Consider the following 19,122-nt stretch of genomic DNA (forward strand, 5'->3'; position numbering starts at 1 on the left):
CCTTTAAGTCTCACTATAATAGCCTGGAGCAGTTCTCAGCCTTGACCAAATGAGGGCTTCCACATTCTTTGGGTTTGTTGTTTATATGAGAACTATATGAATTGTGTATTTCATGGAGACTCAGTAAACTTAGCATTTGTCAGGCGACAGCTTTAGGCAGGTAGGCCAGCTTATCTAACACTTAGTCATCTTTTTCTCCCGTATTATTAATGGCAAATGTATCTATTTTCTCCATGATGTAAATTGAACATTTATAGAACATCTGCTTTTCCTTGACAGTTTTATTCCAGCTAAAGAGTTTAGACAGCCTTTTAAAATAAATATCTTTGAAGTTATCTGTTTTACAGTCATATTCTTTAGTAAATATCTTAAAGGGAAGAAAAGAAACATGGTTTTGTTGTACTTAGAGAATTGCAAATTGCAAAAGTGATACCTAAAATAGTTAACAAAAGATAGTGAAGGAGTATACTGAAGTCATAATGCGTATCTTTTCTTCAGTCATCCTACTTCTTGGATTAATATGTGTTAATATGCCCCCATCATTATGAAGGCATTGTAACAAATGGAATTCATAGGGAGCTATAGATGAGCCCCTAGGGTTCAGGATAGGTACCCTTTGCAAGAATGCAAGACTCCAAAACTTAGCTTAAAAATAAAAAGAGAAATTTATTAATTTAGAAGGTAACGTTGAATGGTTGGGAGGCTCAAATGTGTAGACTGCCCCTTTGAAGGGATAAATTCTGGGGTTTTTATACTTTATTTATAGCAAGTGCTATATGACTTGAGGAGGGTATGAATTCAAGCAAAAATCAGGGGGTTGGTCACCTGACTGGGATCAGAGTGGTGTCTTAAGTCCTGAAGACATAGGGTTTGGCTGGGTATAGTTTAGGAGGCAAGTAGATATCCTAGATTATTACTATCAATGGTATTTAGACATAACCAAATTATGTATATCTATGTTCATCTCAAAACCTAGGGGAGAATCCAAGGGGGATAATTCTCTCAAGGGTCTTTTCCTTTTGATGTCCAGGATCTTATCGTGAGTCTTTGATGTTTAGGGTTAGTATTAATAAGAATGCAAGGAAGCAAAAAAATTTTCCAGCTTACAGTTTGGCCTGAAGGACTTTTATAATTTGGGGGTACAATGTCCCATACCATTGAGAGGTGGAATTTCTTAATTTTAAGTTAACATATTAATCTACTACTCTAGAACATCTAAAACAGCCAGTAGACACCCTCTGCAATTTGAATAGGCAGGGCAAAAAAAAAAATTCCTCTGGTGCTTGGCTTACATACTCCTTGTAATCTCATCACTCAATCCTTTCTCTGGACATCCCAAGATATCTCTGATTGGTACATAGATATCCAACTCTTCCATCATTACTTCATAGGAAGAGATGGGTCTTAAGGATATCAACAACAAGCCTTTTCTTCTCTCTCAGGTGGGCTGGCCAGTGCAATCCAACATGGTGACCAGAGCTCACTGACTTTTGGTTACCCTGCCCATAACAAAACCCAGCCAAGTGAGATGCTTTAAGGCCTGGAAGTAAATTACTTGGAAGCTAGATTGTTATGGTGGGTGAAGAGGTACACCCTTTGGTTTCAGGAAGGATACCTTTCTGCAAGAATGCAAGACTCTGAAACTTAGCTTAAAAATAAAAAGAGAAATTTATTAATTTAGAAAGTAATGTTGAGAATGGCCAGGAGGATAGTACAGGTGGAACAGCAAGATGAAAGGCTGTTCCTTGGGAAGACAGCAGGGATAGAAAAGCTGTCCCCCTGGGAGGACAACATGGATGGAAAAGCTGTCCCCCAGATGACATCAATTCTGGGGATTTTATACTCTTTACAACAGATGCTGTGTCATGTTAAAGACATGACTCTAGAGTGGTAAACCCTCAGGCATTTGGTCAGGGGTTTGGTCATCTGACTGGGGTCTGCCTGGAGATATAGGGAATGACCCTCATAAAAGATTCTTTAGTTTTAGGGAACAGATGGATGTCTAAGATGGTATTGAGGTGTAGCCTGGAGGTGTACCTCTCTGTCCATCTTAAATCTAAAGGAGGATCAAAGAGGATAATCCTCTCAGTGTTCTACAGGGGTTATTAGATGTTTTAGGATAGGAGTCACAGGATGTAAGGGAGCAAAGGAATTTCCCTGATAATAGTTTGCCTGAGTTTCTGGGGGTACAATGCCCATGCCAAGATGACCTTCAAAACTCAAGGTTTAAAAAGATTTCATATATGAATTATAACAATTCAGCATTAATTTTCCACACCTTATGGATTTGTCTATTGTAGGAAGAGTGACCCAGTAGAGCCTTAGGAAGGGCATTAGGTAGGAAAAAAAATAATATTTCTTCATTTTTTTAGCCATTTTCTCCATGAATCACTAAAAAGTGGCAGGTGCCATTTTAGTCCTCTGAATTATATTCTCATATCAGTAGAATTCTACTGTTTAGATGAAACCTCTCTTTTTATTATCCTGTTATGAGTGCTATTCACTATTCAGATCTGAAACTGGAACTCTACCTTATAACTAGTTCAAGGCCTTTTGAATTCAAGAGCATGGGGGTCTGCTGATCCACAGTAACTATTTAAATTCATGCATATTCTGATCTTCCCAGTTTTTTCATAGCATCAGTATGGATGAGGCATATGGACTCTTGGACTCTATAATAATATCATTGAATCTCCATTAAGTGGTTTCTGAATTCCTTCATTTCTGAGAGTTGTGGGACCATTTAAAAAGGTAGGAGTTATTCACATAGCAGGAGACATGAGGTAAGAGGGGGAAAGCCTGAGGGCTGGTATTTCCTATACACCTCTTGGGCCATTTGGTGTAGACTCTGGGAGTACCAGTTCTGAGAATCAAGGAGCATATGCTGGCTTTCCCTTATATTCCTGCAGTTCCATGGGCTTCCTCCTAATAGTTCAACACCTGTACTTTATCTTTTTTCTCCCCATTTCTCTTTCCTCCTCTCTCCCAGAAGTTCCTTTGCCAATTTATTTTTTCCAGTATCACAGGGATTTCCTTTAGGGAAGCATCAAACAATCCTGGGAATGGAGCCATCTCTTGTCTTAGGCAAATAAGTCAAAATGGAAGTGTCCAGGTGATCATATGAGTTTCAAAAGGTCTGCAAGTCTGTGATTGCAGGGGTAATGTGATCCCCTAGCATAGTGATAACATTGGTATCCTCTGGCATGGCAATGACTGAGAGCCAAGTAAAGAGATGGCATTGAGGAGTTCAGCTGATGTCAGAGGAGAAGCTTAGGATGACTTTTTACCATCAGAGCTGATCAAACAATACCAAGCTGAGATGAAATACAAAATAGCTCATTTTTAGTATTGTAAAGCTATTTTATGTTCTTATAAAGATTTACTATGACCCTTCTGGCTAATTAATTATAAGTAGCTGTGAGCTAATATATTGAATCCTTGTGTGAATGGAAGCTGAAACGGGTCCAACTTGGGCATAGTGAATTCTTCCCAAATCTGGTCTGTGAAAGTCATTGTTGGGATGTTTTTTTCTTTTAAAATATGTTTTCTTTAGCAGCTTTGGTATGTCACCTCACTTGCTATGTCTTCACTTGCCAAATAAACCTTCTCTTTTACAGTTTTTTTCTTAATATGCATGTGTCTTGCTCTAGTCTGCTCTGATTTTTCATTGAGTTGGTCACATGATGCATTGTTTTTGTTGAAAAACTCTCTTGGGGTTAGCCCCACCAACCACCTTTGAACTTTGGGTGCCCAGAGGGGCATCTACTCTGTTCAAGGTTCTAAAAGGTAAAAGGTAAACTGGTGGGTAGTTAATCTTACTAGTATATTTCCTGAGTCTCCTCTGAGCTGGACCCTGGATTCTCTCTGGGTAGATCTCTCTTATCTTGGGCCTCTGCCAGGGTATCAGCCTCTGCTGTCCTGTCATGGTCTCACCTGAGCAATTGTTTACCTTATTGGGCAGAATGGGGATTTAGCTTAGAGAAACATTTAACACCAATAATTACTGGCATTATATAATACCTTATAGTTAAAAAGTATTTCATGTACATAATCTAATTTGAGCCTCGCAGCAGCCAAGAATGATAAACAGTATAAATATGATTATCCCCATTTGACAGACAAGGAAACTGAGACACAGAGACCACAGACCTAGAAAGTACCATGGGGTTGGGTGGATGTGGAGTCAGTTTCCCCTGAAGGACCTCAGGTTTTGTATCTACCTTGAATAAATATTCAGACTAAGAAATGGTTGTGGCTCCCTCTATCTTCCTTACACAGAAAGGCTTGTCCTGGTTCCTGATAGCAGCAGAGTCTCACCAGGTCAGAAAAGCAGCATCCTTCTCTGACATTGCTTTCATCTCCCATGGCTGAATCTCATATCATCTTGGAGAGAAATTTACTTAAATTAATTTATCTATTCAGTGCCATACCAATTAAACTATCAAAATTATTTTATAAAACTGGAAAAAAAAATAAAATTCATCTGGAATAACTGAAGATTAAGAATATCAAGGGAACTAATGAACTAATGAACAAAAATGTGGAGATTTTAAATTGTATTATAAAGTATTAATCATCAAAACATACTGGTATTGGCGAAGAAATGAATAGTAGATCAATGGAATAGATTAGGAGTAAAAGACCTTAGCAATATACTGTTTGATAAACCCCCCAACCCAAGCTTTTGGGATAAGAATTCACTATTTAGCAAAAAGTGTTGGGAATATTGGAAAACACTATGGCAGAAACTAGGTGTATACCAATATCTTACATCCTAAACTGTAAAAATAATAGGCAGTGAATGATTATTGATTATAAACTGATTTGACACTCTGCTTGCTGGGCTTACAAAGTATCTTCAGTTTGTATCAGTGAAGTGAACCTCATAAGTGAACTTCTCTTCAGGACCAGGTGCAAGGATGCTAAGGAGATTCTTGTTATATAAAAAGGAACTATTCTTTGAAAATATAAGGATAAAAAAGGATTTCTAACTCTAAGGGATTCTAACTACACCCAAACAAATAAAACCCCCTGGTTCCATAGGCTACACTGATCTTTCCTGATCTGACCCAAATTTTCACTATTCTACAATAAACTAAACACTATTATCCTTATGCAAAGTATATAACTCTTAACTTTGTCTCCAAGTTATAAAAATAACAAAGGCTGGCTGGCTGAGCCTCAGCAAGAACCAAGTTAGGACTTGTGCCTTAACAGAGTCCAAACCAAAGACCAAGTCTTTCTTTAGTCTTCTCAGATATAAAAAAACAATCTATGAAACAACAATAGACAGTCACTAGTGTTTCCCATGTTGAAAAAGGGAAGTCACTTAGCTCCTTCAGGTTTTTCCCTTCTTTCCTTTTACCTCAGACAGGGAGGGGAGAGAGAGAGAGAGAAAAGATGTCCCCTGCTCCCAGAATTCTGAGAGAACGTAACTCTCACTCTCAGAGAACAACTGCCACAGAAAAACTGTTACCCCTCCCACACACACTGTCAACATTTGAAACTGACACTGTCTCAACTCTTTTCCAACTCTAATTTGTTCTCAAGCCAGCTTCTCTACTTCTTTAAACTAATATAACAAGACTTAATTTCTAATAATTTAGAAATAACTTAATTTCTAATAATTCCTTATAATTTTAAGATAAGGTCAAAATGGATATGATTTAGATATAAAGGGTGATACCAGAAATAAATTAGGGAAACAGAATAGTTTACCTATTAGATCAGTGGAGAAGGAAGAATTTATGAACAAACAAAAGATAGAGAACTTTTTAAGATATAAAATGAATAATTTTGACTATATTAAATCAAAAAGATTTTACACAGACAAAACCAATACAACCAAGATTAGAAAACAAACTGGGAAAAATTTTTATAACATTTCTCTGGTAAAGATCACATTTCTCAAATATGTAGAGAACTAAGTCAAATTTATAAGAACTACAAATTGTCAAAGGATGTAAATGCTTGTTTTCAAATGAAGAAATCTAAGCTATCAATAATCACATGAAAAATGTTCTAAATCATTCATTAGAGAAATGCAAACTAAAAAATAACTCTGAGGTACCACTTCATACTAGTCAGATTGGCCAATATGCCAGTAAAGGAAAGTGATAAATGCTGGAGAGGATGTGGCAAAATTGGGGCATTAATGCATTGTTGCTGGAGTTGTGAACTGATCCAACTATCCTGGAAGGCAATTTGGAACTATACCCAAAGGGCTATAAAACTGTGCAAATCCTTTGATCCAGTAATATCACTACTAGTTCTGTATTCCAAAGAATTTTTTTTAAAGGGAGAAAGGACCTACTTGTACAAAAATATTTATAGCAGCCTTTTAAAAAATGTATTTATTTATTTTCAACTAAAAGGGAATTTTGTTGATATCACTGGCCCCATTAAACCTAGTTACAAGGCTTTGTTACAACAGAGTACTAAATGTCACTTCAGTCATGGGGGCCAAACAAAAACTGGGTCCCGAGGCTGCTTCTTTATTTGACCTTCTTCTTGGGGCACAGATAGTTGGTGTGGCCCCACTTCTTCTTATGGCAGTTTACAGTGTAGGGGTGCAGGTGGGCATAACATTTGTGGCAGATCATCTTGTCACAGTTGTACTTCTGGGCCAGCTGGCGAAGGGAAGGTTCAATGATGCCCCCTCGAAGACGCAGCACCAGGTGGAAAGTGGACTCTTTCTGGATGTTGTAGTCAGAGAGAGTCTGGTCATCTTCTAGCTGTTTTCCAGCAAAAATCAAATGTTGTTGATCTAGTGGGATACCTTCCTTGTCCTGGATTTTGACTTTGATGTTTTTGATAGTATCAACTGGGCTCTATATCAAGAGTGATAGTCTTGCCTGTCAGGGTCTTCACAAAGATCTGCATCTCTGCAACGTTGCACCCACCACTTAGCTGCCTTGCTGGAAAGAAAGACAAAAAATGTATTTATTTAATTAATTAATTTAGAATATTTTTTCATAGTTGCATGATTCATGTACTTTCCCTCCCCACTCCTGTAGCCAACAAGCAATTCCACTGGGTTTTACATGTATCATTATCAAGACCTATTTTCATATTATTAATATTTGCAATAGAGTAGTCATTTAGAGTCTACATCTACAGCAGCCTTTTTTGTGACGGCAAAAAATTGGAAATTAAGGGGATGTCCATCAATTGGGGAATGGTTGAACAAATTGTGGCATATGATGTTGATGGAATACTATTGTGCTGTAAGGAATGGTGAACAACATGATTTCAGAAAGAGATGGAAAGACCTACATGATACAGAGTGAAATAAGCAGACCCAGGAGACCATTGTATACAATAATTGTACACACATTGTATACACAGCAATATTGAGAAATGATCAACTGTGACAGACTTGCTCAACAATGCAATGATCCAGGACAATTCTGAAGGACTTATGACAAAAAAATGCTATCCACCTCCAGGGAAAAAACTGTTAGAATTGGAACACATATCAAAGCATACTATTTTTCACTTTAGTTTATCTGGGTTTTTATTTGGGGGTTTTGGTTTTGTATGATTATTCTCTTACAAAAATGAACAATATGGAAATGTTTTGCATGATAATACATGTATACCCAGATCAAATTGCTTACCTTCTCCAGGAAACAGGAAGGAAAGGAGGGAGAGAAATAATTTGGATCATATAACTTCAGAAAATTTATGTGGAAAGTTGTTATTACATGTTATTGATAAAACAAAATATCTTTAAAAAGAAAAAAACTTAGAACTGGAATCCCTTGGAGCCTGAGGGACCTGAAATTACAGGTTAGTGGCCTGGTGTATTCCTGGGCCTCCTACAGGCCAAAGTTAGCTCCACCCCCAAAGGTGACAATTAGAACTTAGAAGCCGTTACCTTGTCAACAGGTGGGTCAGTGTTCTGCCAGGAATAGTCAGCTGCCGCAAGTTAGTGGTCATGCTGATATGGGTCCTGTGCACTTCTCCACCCCAGGTTCTTCTCTGTGGGCATCTCTGCCCTGCCTAGGTCTTGGCCTTGGATTGAGGCTCTGCTCTGCTTCCTCAACCTAAAAGTGGGACAGTTTTCTGCAGGGGGCTGCTGTTAGCATCCTGCCATCTCTACTCCTAGTGAGGGGCACCGAAATAATGAGTGCCAACCCACAGTGGGATATCAGCAAGGCCTTGATGGTGGCTCGGTTCTTTCACCTTCTGTGTGGTGCCAGAGATGCTTGTGTGACCCCCTTCCTAACTCTCTACCTGAGGCAGATGGGCCTTATTGCCCCCTGGGTAGGTATCTTAATGGGCACTAAGCACTTGATTGCCACCACCTGGGCCCCAATATGCTCCTTCCTGGCCAAGAACTATCAGAAGAGGCAGCTACTCCTGATAGGGTCACTGCTGGGTTCAGCGGCTGCTGGTCTGCTTCTGACTCTCATAAGTCCCCTGGACAAAGCTTTGGTGTATCGGTTTTGTAATGGCAGCAGCAGCCTGATGCTCCCTATCAACACAACCCTGGAAAAAGAATTGGCTCCAAACCATTCAGCTGGGATAAAGAACTTTACAATAAGAGTCAGGAGCCCTGGGCAAGAGTTGGTCTCTGGCTTCTTCATTAGTCCTCTCGGAAATGACCAAGAAACTGTCCTTACAAAGGAACAATTCACAGCTCTGTCTGCTCTTCCAGGAGCCTACTTTGAGAAAGCTAGGATAACTGTCCAGGCCACTACCCCTCTGATGAACAAAGAGCGTGAAATGGAAACCTCCCCCAGTCAGACAAAAAGGAGTCAAGTAAACTCAAGAGTGATGATGGGGAAAGGTAACCCCCAGCGCAGCATGTTTGAAACAACAGACTCTAGTCTACCTCTACTTCATGTTGGCTCTGAACTAAAAACTCCAGGTACTCTGGTGAATCTGTCACTGGCTGAGAGGACAAGAGCTCAGGACAGGAGCTTGGCCCTCTCCTTAGGGGAGCATTGGCTCTTTCTTCTTTCTATGATGGCAGTGATGTTCTGGGAACTCCTGTCTGCCCCTCTGGGGCCTGCTGCTGCCGATAGCCTCTATGAATATCTGGATTTTGTAGATGCCACTGACTGCTACAGAAGGCTCTGGGTTTGGAAATTGCTGGGCATGTCTATAGGAGTGTGCAGTGTCCCAGTCTTGGTGGTTCAACTCGACTGTTTCCTGGCAGAGGACACTCCCAGAGCGGCAGTACACTTCTATGGCTACACTGCGTTCAGTATACTGGCCTTGCCTGTCTGCTTTGCTATTCCTATTCCTAACTTCAAGAGGAGGGAGCCTGGCCACAAAGCCATCAAAGCACTGAGCCTAATTGGAAATGACTGCCTCCTTTTCCTATTGGCTGTCACAGTTTTCTTGACTGGGGCTACAGTGGCTAACATAGAGAATTTCCTCTTCTGGCAGATGCAAGACCAAGGCAGCAGTGAGTTGAGCATGGGGCTTTCTGTCACCCTCAGTTTGGTGGGTGAGATTCTATTGCATCCCTTCAAAGCTAAAATACTTAAGAATCTGTCTAGTTTGGGTACCCTGGGGCTGGGGCTGGGCTGCCTTTCTGGGCAGCTTCTCTATTACTCTTTACTTTGGAACTGGTGGGCAATATTTCCTGCTCAAATCTTTGGTGCCATCAGTAATGGGGCCCTGTGGTGGGCAGTGGATGCATTAGTGGAAGACCTGGTGATTCCTGGCACAGAAAGGTCTCTGAGTGTGATGTTGAGAGGCCTCTTTTATGGGAATGGGGCAAGCCTAGGCAGCTTTATAGGGGGCTTTGTGGTGCTTCATTATAGTCTGGCTGTTCTATATAAAACTCACTGTGTAGTTCTGTCCCTTTGGTTAGTTTTATTCATCGCTATCCAGTCAAAGCTTCCCCAACATAGAAAAATCAATTACTCAAAGCTATTGGCCGTGGATACTGCTGATGCCAGTGATTCTGAGGAAGGGGCTGAACGGGACTGGCTTATAAAAGCTATGAGGGATGAACATTTGACAGGAAGGGCTAAAAACAAATATTAAATCTAGCTAAGATGCCTTACCCAGGAAAAGGACCAGTTTGCTGCTGCTTAAAATTAACTGTTGGCAGGCAAAATTAAAGAGGATTGTCTTGGGTTGTAGATAGCTAAAGGAGATCAGATAACAGTTTTGTGCCAGTGGGTTGATATGATCATCTTATTTTCTATTATATAATTTCATTAAAATACATTTATAGCAAATAAATGAGATCTAAGTTTTTGTTTAATTATTTTAGTGATAAAATTCAAATCAGAAGAGTTTGACTAAAAATCCTGGCATCAATCCTTATTTGGTCTGAGTGGCATGTTGCCAGTCTCTCTAAGTTCCTTCCCAGGATCTTTTGGTATGGAAAAGACTGCTGGGACTAGGTAATGAAAAGGTAATCCTAGGATTCCTCTTCTTCAAAGAACCGAGAATGAATGAATAAATCAGTTAATCATGAATGAATGAATGAACAAACAAATAAAAAGCATATGTCAAACACTTTTGTGTCAAGAGAACTGAGAAGTAGCAATGGAATAAAAATACAAAAGCAAGGCAGTTCCTATTCTCAAGAAGCTTACATTCTAGTAAGATAATGTAAGTAAGAGAATAGGAGTAGGGAAAGATGTTTTGTTTTCCAAAATTACAGGGATGATGTGTAGGGAGTCACAGGGAAGTCAATTGATACATCTCTTCCAAAAGTGTAGCATTGATTTGACTACTATTCCCAGAACAAGGGGATTAAGTCATACCAAGTATGGATTTTGAGGGAGCTGTGACAGAACAGATGGCCAAGGAGATGGCCAAGATAGATTATCTGATGGGATGTGCATTTGTGCATTTGCATTGACTGACTTAAAATGAAAATGGCATTTGTTAAGTGCCTAAGGTGTGCCAAGCAATCTACTCAATCCACAAGCATTTATTAAACTCCTAGGCCTCTGCTATTTAGGTATTAGTGATACTAAGACAAAGGTGAAACAGTCCCTGCCCTTGGGAAACTTACAGTCTAGTTGGGAAAGGCAACATATACATAATAAGTATATGTAAAAATGTTAATGGGGTGAGGACAGCTGAATTGATCAAGAAAAGGTTCATATAGAAGATATTTCTTGAGCTAAGCCTTAAAGGAAAGTAAGAATTTTAAAAGGCAGAGGTAGAGGCAATGCATTCCAGCCAGTGCAAAGGCAAAAGTGACTAGAAATGGAACAATAAAGCAACCAGTTTGGCTGAACCATAGTCATAGTGTTCATGAAGGAGATGTGTACTAAGGCTAGATAGAAGGTTAAGTTAGAGTAAAGTTGTGAATATCTTTAAAGACCAAACAGAGAAGTTTATATTTGACCTTAGAGGTAATAAGAAGTCACTGGAGTTTATTGGGTAGAGGAATAATAGATTGCTCCTTCTTCAATCCATCTTTCACATAACCACCAATTAGGAACCTCTGGGACATAGTCAATGAGAGTGGAAATGAAGACCTAAATTCAGCAAGTGGCTGTGTGAGTGAAGAGAAGTGGATGGATGCTAGAAAGATGTTGTGAGGGGAAAAAAAATCAAGAGTTGGCAATTGGAGGACACCTGGGTGACTCAGTGGATTGAGAGCCAGGCCTAGAGATAGGAGATCCTGGGTTCAAATCTGGCCTCAGACACTTCCTAGCTGTGTGACCCTGAGCAAGTCACTTAAACCCCCATTGCCTAGCCCTTACTGCTTCTCTGCCTTAGTACCAATACACATTGTTAATTCTAAGACAGAAAGTAAGGGTTAGAAAAAAAAAAGAGTTGGCAATTGATTGGATATGTGGGGTAAGAGAGAGGAATTGAGAATGATTGGAAGAAGAGTGATAATTTGGACTGAAATAGAGAAGATTAGAAGATAGAGTAGGTTTCTAGGAAAAGTTAATAAATTTTGTTTGAGATATGAGTTTGAGGTGCTATGAGATACGAGATCCAGTTCAAAATGCCCAAGAGAAATATAGTTATGTAGGACTAGAACTCAGGAACAACACTAGGGCTGGATATGTAGATCTGTGAGTCTTCTGCAAGGAGATAATTATTATAACCATGTGAGCTTATGAGTCTGTCAAGAGAGAATGTACAGATTCTTTATAGCTGAGAAGTCCTTCCTACTTGTACCACCACTGGTGGTTACAGAGACAGATCTATGGAATTCTATGTCATGTAGTTGAAAAGTAGTGGGTTGGTGAATCCCACAAAATAGAGTGGTTTCCAGTTTTTGCAAGGAGTTGTTTTAGAAATGTATTGGTCTGAGGGCAGCTATGTGACTCAGTGGATTGAGAGCCAGGCCTAGTGTTGGGAGATTCTGGGTTCAAATCTGATCTTAGATACTTCTCAGCTATGTGACCTTGGGCAAGTAACTCCATTGCCTAGCCCTTACTGATTTTCCTTAGAACCAATACATAGTATTGATGCTAAGATGGAAGGTTAGGGTTTTTTGAAAAATGGATTGAACTTCTGTGAATAATGGGGTAGTACTCTTTAGAAAGCAATTAATTTTCAGAGAATGTTTCCTTAGTTTTTCTTTTTAAAAAATGATTTTAGAGATTCAACCTTTATTTGGTAGCAGCTTATGTTCAGATTGATGTAGTAGTAAATAGGAAATGAATAATACAAATGGGGGGTCCTATAAGGTATTAGGAAGAGGAGGATGATTTCATAGGTATTAAGGAAGAGCTTTTCAGAAGAGCTGAAACTAAATGGGAGTTTGAAAAAAGATTAGGCCTTAAGCAAAGAGGAAGTAAGGAGGAGATAAAGGAAAGAGAAATAGCATATTTAAATTTGCAGGTATGAACTTGGACAGACTTTGGGAGATAGTGGAAGATCGAAGGGCCTAGTGTGGTATGGTCCATAGGGTCACGAAGAATTGAACACAACTGAACAAATGAATAAGTTTGGAGGTGAGGTGGGCACTGGAGAAACAAGTAGGCAAGTTTGGTAAAGAGAGGGAAGTAAGGGTATAGAGAGACATTGACTATCCGTGTTAGAGGAGTTTCATGCTAAACTAAGAAGTCTAAACTTTATTTTATGGGTGATAGGGAAAACCACTGGACATCTTTTGCATCATGGAATTTCACACCCAAAATGAAGTTTTAGAAAGATTAACCTGGCAAGAGAGTATAGAATGCATTGAATGTGTGAGATTTAAAATGGTTGAGGTTTTAAACTGTAGTGAGTTAAAATGGTGGAAGATATAAATTGTGTTAAATATAAGAGAGGGTGAGTAAATTTTGACCGCAGAAATATGTTTCACTACAGTGTCTTGGGTTTAAATCAAATATAAGGTGGTCGCCAGGGAAATATTCCCAATTATTCAAATACCCAAGTCAATTGGGTTTTATAGAGATTTTAATTAACAATACAATGAGTAATCAAAGAAAGAGAGAGAGAGTAAGAAAGGAATAAGTATGAAGGGCCTCAAGCCAATATGGCCTAGACCTCAGTCTTAAAAGAGAAATCAGTCAGTTTTTTAACACTCACCACAAGGTCTGACTAAACAAGGATTCTAGTAACACCAGGCCAGTTCCATCTCAGCTGACTTCACCAGAGAGCCTTCCAGCCAGAGACTGTTCCAATGGGCCTCTCTCCAGAGCCTCCAGAGGGACAGAGTTCCCTTAGAGGAGCTCCAGGGAGACCTCCTTAGAGATTGTCCTCCAAGAGCTTCCCTTCTCCAGAGCCTCTCTCAAGAGATTCTTCCCAAGCGGTCCTCATCAGAGATTCTCCAAAAGGATTTCTCCAAAAGAAAGGATTCTGCTTTTTCTTATATAGGGGCTTTTCTCCCATGTCACCTCCCCTAAGTCCCTACATCTACCAATCACTGTAGAAGCTTTCCAAAGGACTGCCCATCTGAATTCCTGCTAAGTCGACTAATCTCCTCAGTAAGTCTGAATCAGAAAAAATGCTGCTGTGTCGACCAAGATCCTCAGTAAGTCTGAATGAGAAAAAACACAGCTGAGTCAACTAATCTCATCAAGAGAAAACTTGCCCGACCCTTTTAGGTACCTAGCATCTCATTGTATCAATTCTAAAAACAGGCCTGGCTCAAAGAACTCCTTGCCCCACCATAAGCATGGATCCAAGTACTTTCTTTGTTTAGCAATGAGTTTTCTCCCCTAAAGCAGTCTTAAGTATGGGTAGAGTAGAGGTCCTCCCATTTCTGATCCTGGCGAGTTCTCACATCAAAATGGGAAATGTTTCTCAGTAGGGAATTTGTTCCAATTAAGAATTCCCTGATGGGGAAATTTTTAACATTCACAAGTCTGAGAGATTTCAAGATTTACAAATGTGAGAGATGGACACAGGGAAATCAATTTAGGAGAATATCATATAAATTGTGACTTATGTTATCATAGGAAACAAATTTGGAGTGACACAAACTCAAATCCATACCTTGGAAGATTTCCAGTATTTTGTGATCTTTAGAATTTTCACAGTCAGGCTTCCCGTACCATCAGAATATGATTTCTTTCTTTCACAGGCAAATTCAACTTTTGCAAGTAACAAGGCCACTAAGACATTAATAAAAATAGATTTATTAAAATGCATTTTGTTCTGTTCCAGAGTGTAATAGTTTTATTTTACCCTCATGGGTGAGTACCATTTTTTACTAAGATAATTTGATCTTAGACCCTGGCAGAAGACTCACAATATCAATAGTCTCAATAGCCCAAGTGGACTAATGAATTGGATCTCAAGGCTCCCATCCTGCCCCATCACCTTTTGGGGGTCAGCACTCAGCACTACATTGGCTCCAGGGTTCATAGTCAGATAATGATCATCTTTATCTCAGTTCTAGGAGGTTCTGTTTCACACCTTCCACCATCATCTATCCTAGTTTTCTGGCTTTCCCATTAGTCAGGCAGACTTTAACTGTAGTCTACACACTTGCCTATTCTTGGAGGTTCCATATCCCTCTCTTCCTTGTGGTTCTTTTAGCCCATGGCATTATGGTAAATCAATTCTTTCCCATAAATATCCTTTTATCCCTCTGTTAGGGACAGAGAAGGGGGAAGAAGTAACTGCCAGCTACTCTTGAGTATGATTGCACAATTGCAGTAGTTATAGGATTAGATTCTTTAGTTTCCTTCAGGATTCCACTCAAGTGCCACCATCTACATGAAGTTTTTTCTTCTCCCCACAACTACCAGTATCTTCCCCCTAGTAGTCAGTCAACAGGCATTTATAATATGCCAGACACTATGCAAAGCATGTTAGATATAAATTTAGGGTTAAAGACAATATATTAATTATAGGTCGCCAACTTATAAAAATCCTAAATGAAACACTCAAGTCAGAATGGAGTTTTATGGTAATTTAATTACAACAGGAGAAAGAAATTATGAAAGGGAGAGAAGGGAAGGAGTTTAACTCAGAACCATTCTGGCTCAGGCTGAGCCAAAGCGGGAGTTAAGGCCTTGGAAAGCCAAGGCAGAGACGGGAGTCAGTCCTTATCACTCACATGACCGATCTGAAGAGAAGCTGTCTGCGGGGCTCCTCCAAGCTTGAGCTTCAGGATAGAACTGGCATCCCGCCTTCTCCACAGGAAGTGACAAGAACCCCAGAGGCTGTTCTCTACCTCACTTCCTACCTCTCACATGTGCCAAGGGGTAGCTCAAACTTGGCTTAGGACAGCCCAAGGGAGGCAGTTAGATGTTTCTGATTTGTCATTAGCTAGCACATGCCCATGTAGTGTGGGTGTGTACATTCTCAGGTGCTAGACCAAGCAAGATGGAGGAAATTTAAAAATCACAAGCACCAGGAACAGAAATATAATAATGATGATGATAGTTGGCATTTATATAGCACCTACTTTATATGCCAGACATTGTGCTATACAAATAATATCTCATTACATCATCATAACAACCTTTTGAGGTTGGTACTATTATTATGCTCATTTTATGGTTGAAGAAATGGAGGCAAACAGAGGGTAAATGACTTGCCCAAGGTCACACAACTTAGTAAGTGTCCAAGGCTAGAGCTGAACTCCAGGCTCAGCACTCTATCACTATGCCACCTAGAAAGAAGAAAGACAATCCCTGTCTTTGGGGAGCTTTCTTTCTAATGGGGTGGGGGGTGGAGGGATATGTAAGAGGAAACCAAAGGGGAGAGTGCGGGGGGGGGGGGGGGGAAGGGGGGAAAAGAGAAAGAAAGAACCTGGTTTGAGAGCATTATGGAGAAGTCCTGAGTAGTAAAGCATGATGGGAAATAAAGAGATGGTTGACTATCTGACTGTCCTCCTTAAATGAAGGCATTAGGAGAATTTGCCCCAATCAGAGGAAAGGGGCAGATGGTATATTTTACATATGTTTCTTATATATGTATATTTATATATTTATACTATATACCTTATATACAGATATAGATATTTGCACATATATACACATATTACAGTTGACAAAAATCAATAGACATAAACACTTTGAATTACAAAGAGAAGAAAAAGGGTTGTATATGGAACTGTAAATGATATATAGTTTATTTTTTTAAAGTATGTAATAAATTCAATATGTTAGTTTCAAAGCTCTCTGGCGTAGTCGTATCTTCCTCTGAATTTTCTTCTGTTCTCTTTTGTTAATTTTTAGAAAAAGAGAATTGATTGTATAGGAAGCCATGAATATATATACATATATATATCTTACATTTTTAAAATAATGTAATAAATTCATTGTTTTGTTTCAAACTTTTCATGCATGTCTGTGTTTTTTTAATTCTGTTGTCTTCTGTATTTTAAAAACAGTTTAATTGATCCTCCCCCCTCATCATTTTAATTGGCTCCTCTTCCCCCAAACTGAAGCATAACAAATACACATGAACTGCAGTCTTTTTACACATTTTTAAAAGTTTTGAACTTCAACTCAAAGTGAGCAAATTCATTTTTTAAAACGTAGATCAGAAAAAGAGGATTGTGCATTTATTTTCTAAGTTTTATTATATGCAGCTTTTTTACACATATGAGTATACAATACCTTTTCAAAGTATACAATAAATACAACATGTAATGAGCAAAGCTTATCTATTTCCTTTTGGCCTTCATTCTGGACTCCTCTGTGCATTAAAAACAAATTAAAACAAAACAAAAAAGCTTTAATGAGCCTCTTTTTTTTGTGGCAACCTTTTCACTTTTCTCCTCTCCTTGCCACTCCCACAACTGAAAAACAAAACAAATTCCATCTCACAAATCTTCATATTCAAGCAAAACAAATTTTCACATTAGCCATGTCCAAAAAGTTATCTATCATTCTTCTTTCTCTATCAATCGCCTATCTATCAGCAGGTGGCTATCATGCTTCATCAGGAGTTCTCTAGAATCCTGTTTGATCATTGTATTAAACTGAGTTCCTGAGTTTTTCAGAGTTGTTTTTCTTTATAATGTTGTTATTTTATAAGTTATTCTTATGGTTCTGCTCAATTTATTCTGCATCAGTTCATATAAGTCTGCTTAAGTTTCTTTGAAATTATTTTTCCCATTTCTTATATAATAATAACATGTTACACCAATATATGTTTCTTATATAAAGCATTATATTCATATGCTTTGCTCAGCTATTCCCTAATTGATGGGCAGCCCCTAGTTTCTAGGTCTTTGCAGCCACAAAAAGTTGCCATAAATATTTTTGTATATATAAGTCCTTTTCTTTTTTTCTATGATATCTTTTAGGTATATACCTAATTGTGGGATCACTAGACCAGAAAATAAGTATAGTTTAGTAGCTTACTTTGGGGCTATAAATCCAAATTGATTGCCAGAATGGCTAGATCAAGTCCCAGTTCCACCAGTAGCACGTAGAGTGATTTTATCTTCCTAATCCTCTCCAATAACTCTCATTTTTCCTTTTTTGTTATCTTTGCCATTGGATAAGTGTGAGAGGGGATCTTAATATTGCTTTAATGTGCATTCCTTTTATTATTAGTGATCAAGAGCATTTTTAAAAATATGCTTATTGATAACTTGGATTTATTCCCTGGAGAACATATCCTTTCACCATTTCATCTGTTGGGAATAATTTTTTGATGATACTGCCAAAATTATTTTTTATTAACTCAGTGCCATTTAAGTCAAACTACCAAAGAATTATTTTTATAGAGCTAGAAAAAATAAACCAATTCATCTGAAGGAAAAAAGTTAAGAATAGCAAGGCAACAAAGAGATAATGGACACAAAGACTTGTACAAAAATATTCATAGCTGCGCTCTTTGTGGTGGCCCAAAACTGGAAAACGAGGGGATGCCCATCAATTGGGGAATGGCTGAACAAACTGTGGTATATGTTGGTGATGGAATACTATTGTGCTAAAAGGAATAATAAAGTGGAGAAGTTCCATGGAGACTGGAACAACCTCCAGGAAGTGATGCAGAGCGAGAGGAGCAGAACCAGGAGAACATTGTACACAGAGACTAATACACTGTGGTATAATCGAACGTAATGGACTTCTCCATTAGTGGCGGTGTAATGTCCCTGAACAACTTGCAGGGATCCAGGAGAAAAAAACACCATTCATAAGCAAAGGATAAACTATGGGAGTGGAAACACCGAGAAAAAGCAACTGCCTGAATACAGAGGTTGAGGGGACATGACAGAGGATAGACTCTAAATGAACACTCTAATGCAAATACTATCAACAAAGCAATGGGTTCAAATCAAGAAAACATCTAATGCCCAGTGGACTTACGCGTCGGCTATGGGGGGTGGGGGGGGGAGGAAAAGAAAATGATCTATGTCTTTAACGAATAATGCTTGGAAATGATCAAATAAAATATATTTAAAAAAATAAAATAAATAAATAAAAAAGAATAGCAAGGCAAAAAATGGAGGGAACCAGCTCTCAAACTATACTAGAAAGCTGTAATCATCAAATTAAAGTACTAGATAAGAAATAGAGTAGTTGGTCAAAGGAACAGATTAAGTATACCATATCCAGAAACAAATGAGCACAGTAACCTAGTACTTAATACACCCAAAGATCCTAATTATCAAGGCAAGAACTCACTAATAAAATTTTTTTAGGATAACTGTATTCTGGCAGAAACTAGGCCCAGACCAACATTTCACACCTCATACCAACATAAGTTAAAAATGAGCACATGATTTAGACATGAAGGAAAATATCATAAATGAATTAG

General features: G+C 38.7%; 1 protein-coding gene and 1 pseudogene across 1 annotated transcript; one reads left to right on the plus strand and one right to left on the minus strand.

The window, feature by feature from the left end:
• Positions 1-6,395: 6,395 nt before the first annotated feature.
• LOC100013136 (ubiquitin-60S ribosomal protein L40-like) lies at positions 6,396-6,897 on the minus strand (annotated as a pseudogene).
• Positions 6,898-6,958: 61 nt separating this feature from the next.
• On the plus strand, positions 6,959-10,206 carry MFSD6L (major facilitator superfamily domain containing 6 like). The gene has a single exon (XM_001367549.4). The coding sequence runs from the start codon at positions 8,128-8,130 to the stop codon at positions 10,003-10,005; it is 1,878 nt and encodes a 625-aa protein (XP_001367586.1). The 5' UTR covers positions 6,959-8,127; the 3' UTR covers positions 10,006-10,206.
• Positions 10,207-19,122: the final 8,916 nt, after the last annotated feature.

The sequence above is a fragment of the Monodelphis domestica genome, chromosome 2, assembly GCF_027887165.1.
Source record: "Monodelphis domestica isolate mMonDom1 chromosome 2, mMonDom1.pri, whole genome shotgun sequence".
Lineage (NCBI taxonomy): Eukaryota > Metazoa > Chordata > Mammalia > Didelphimorphia > Didelphidae > Monodelphis > Monodelphis domestica.

Coding starts and splice junctions, on each gene's coding strand:
- MFSD6L (XM_001367549.4), top strand. CDS start 8,128: ATGAGTGCCAACCCACAGTGGGATATCAGCAAGGCCTTGATGGTGGCT.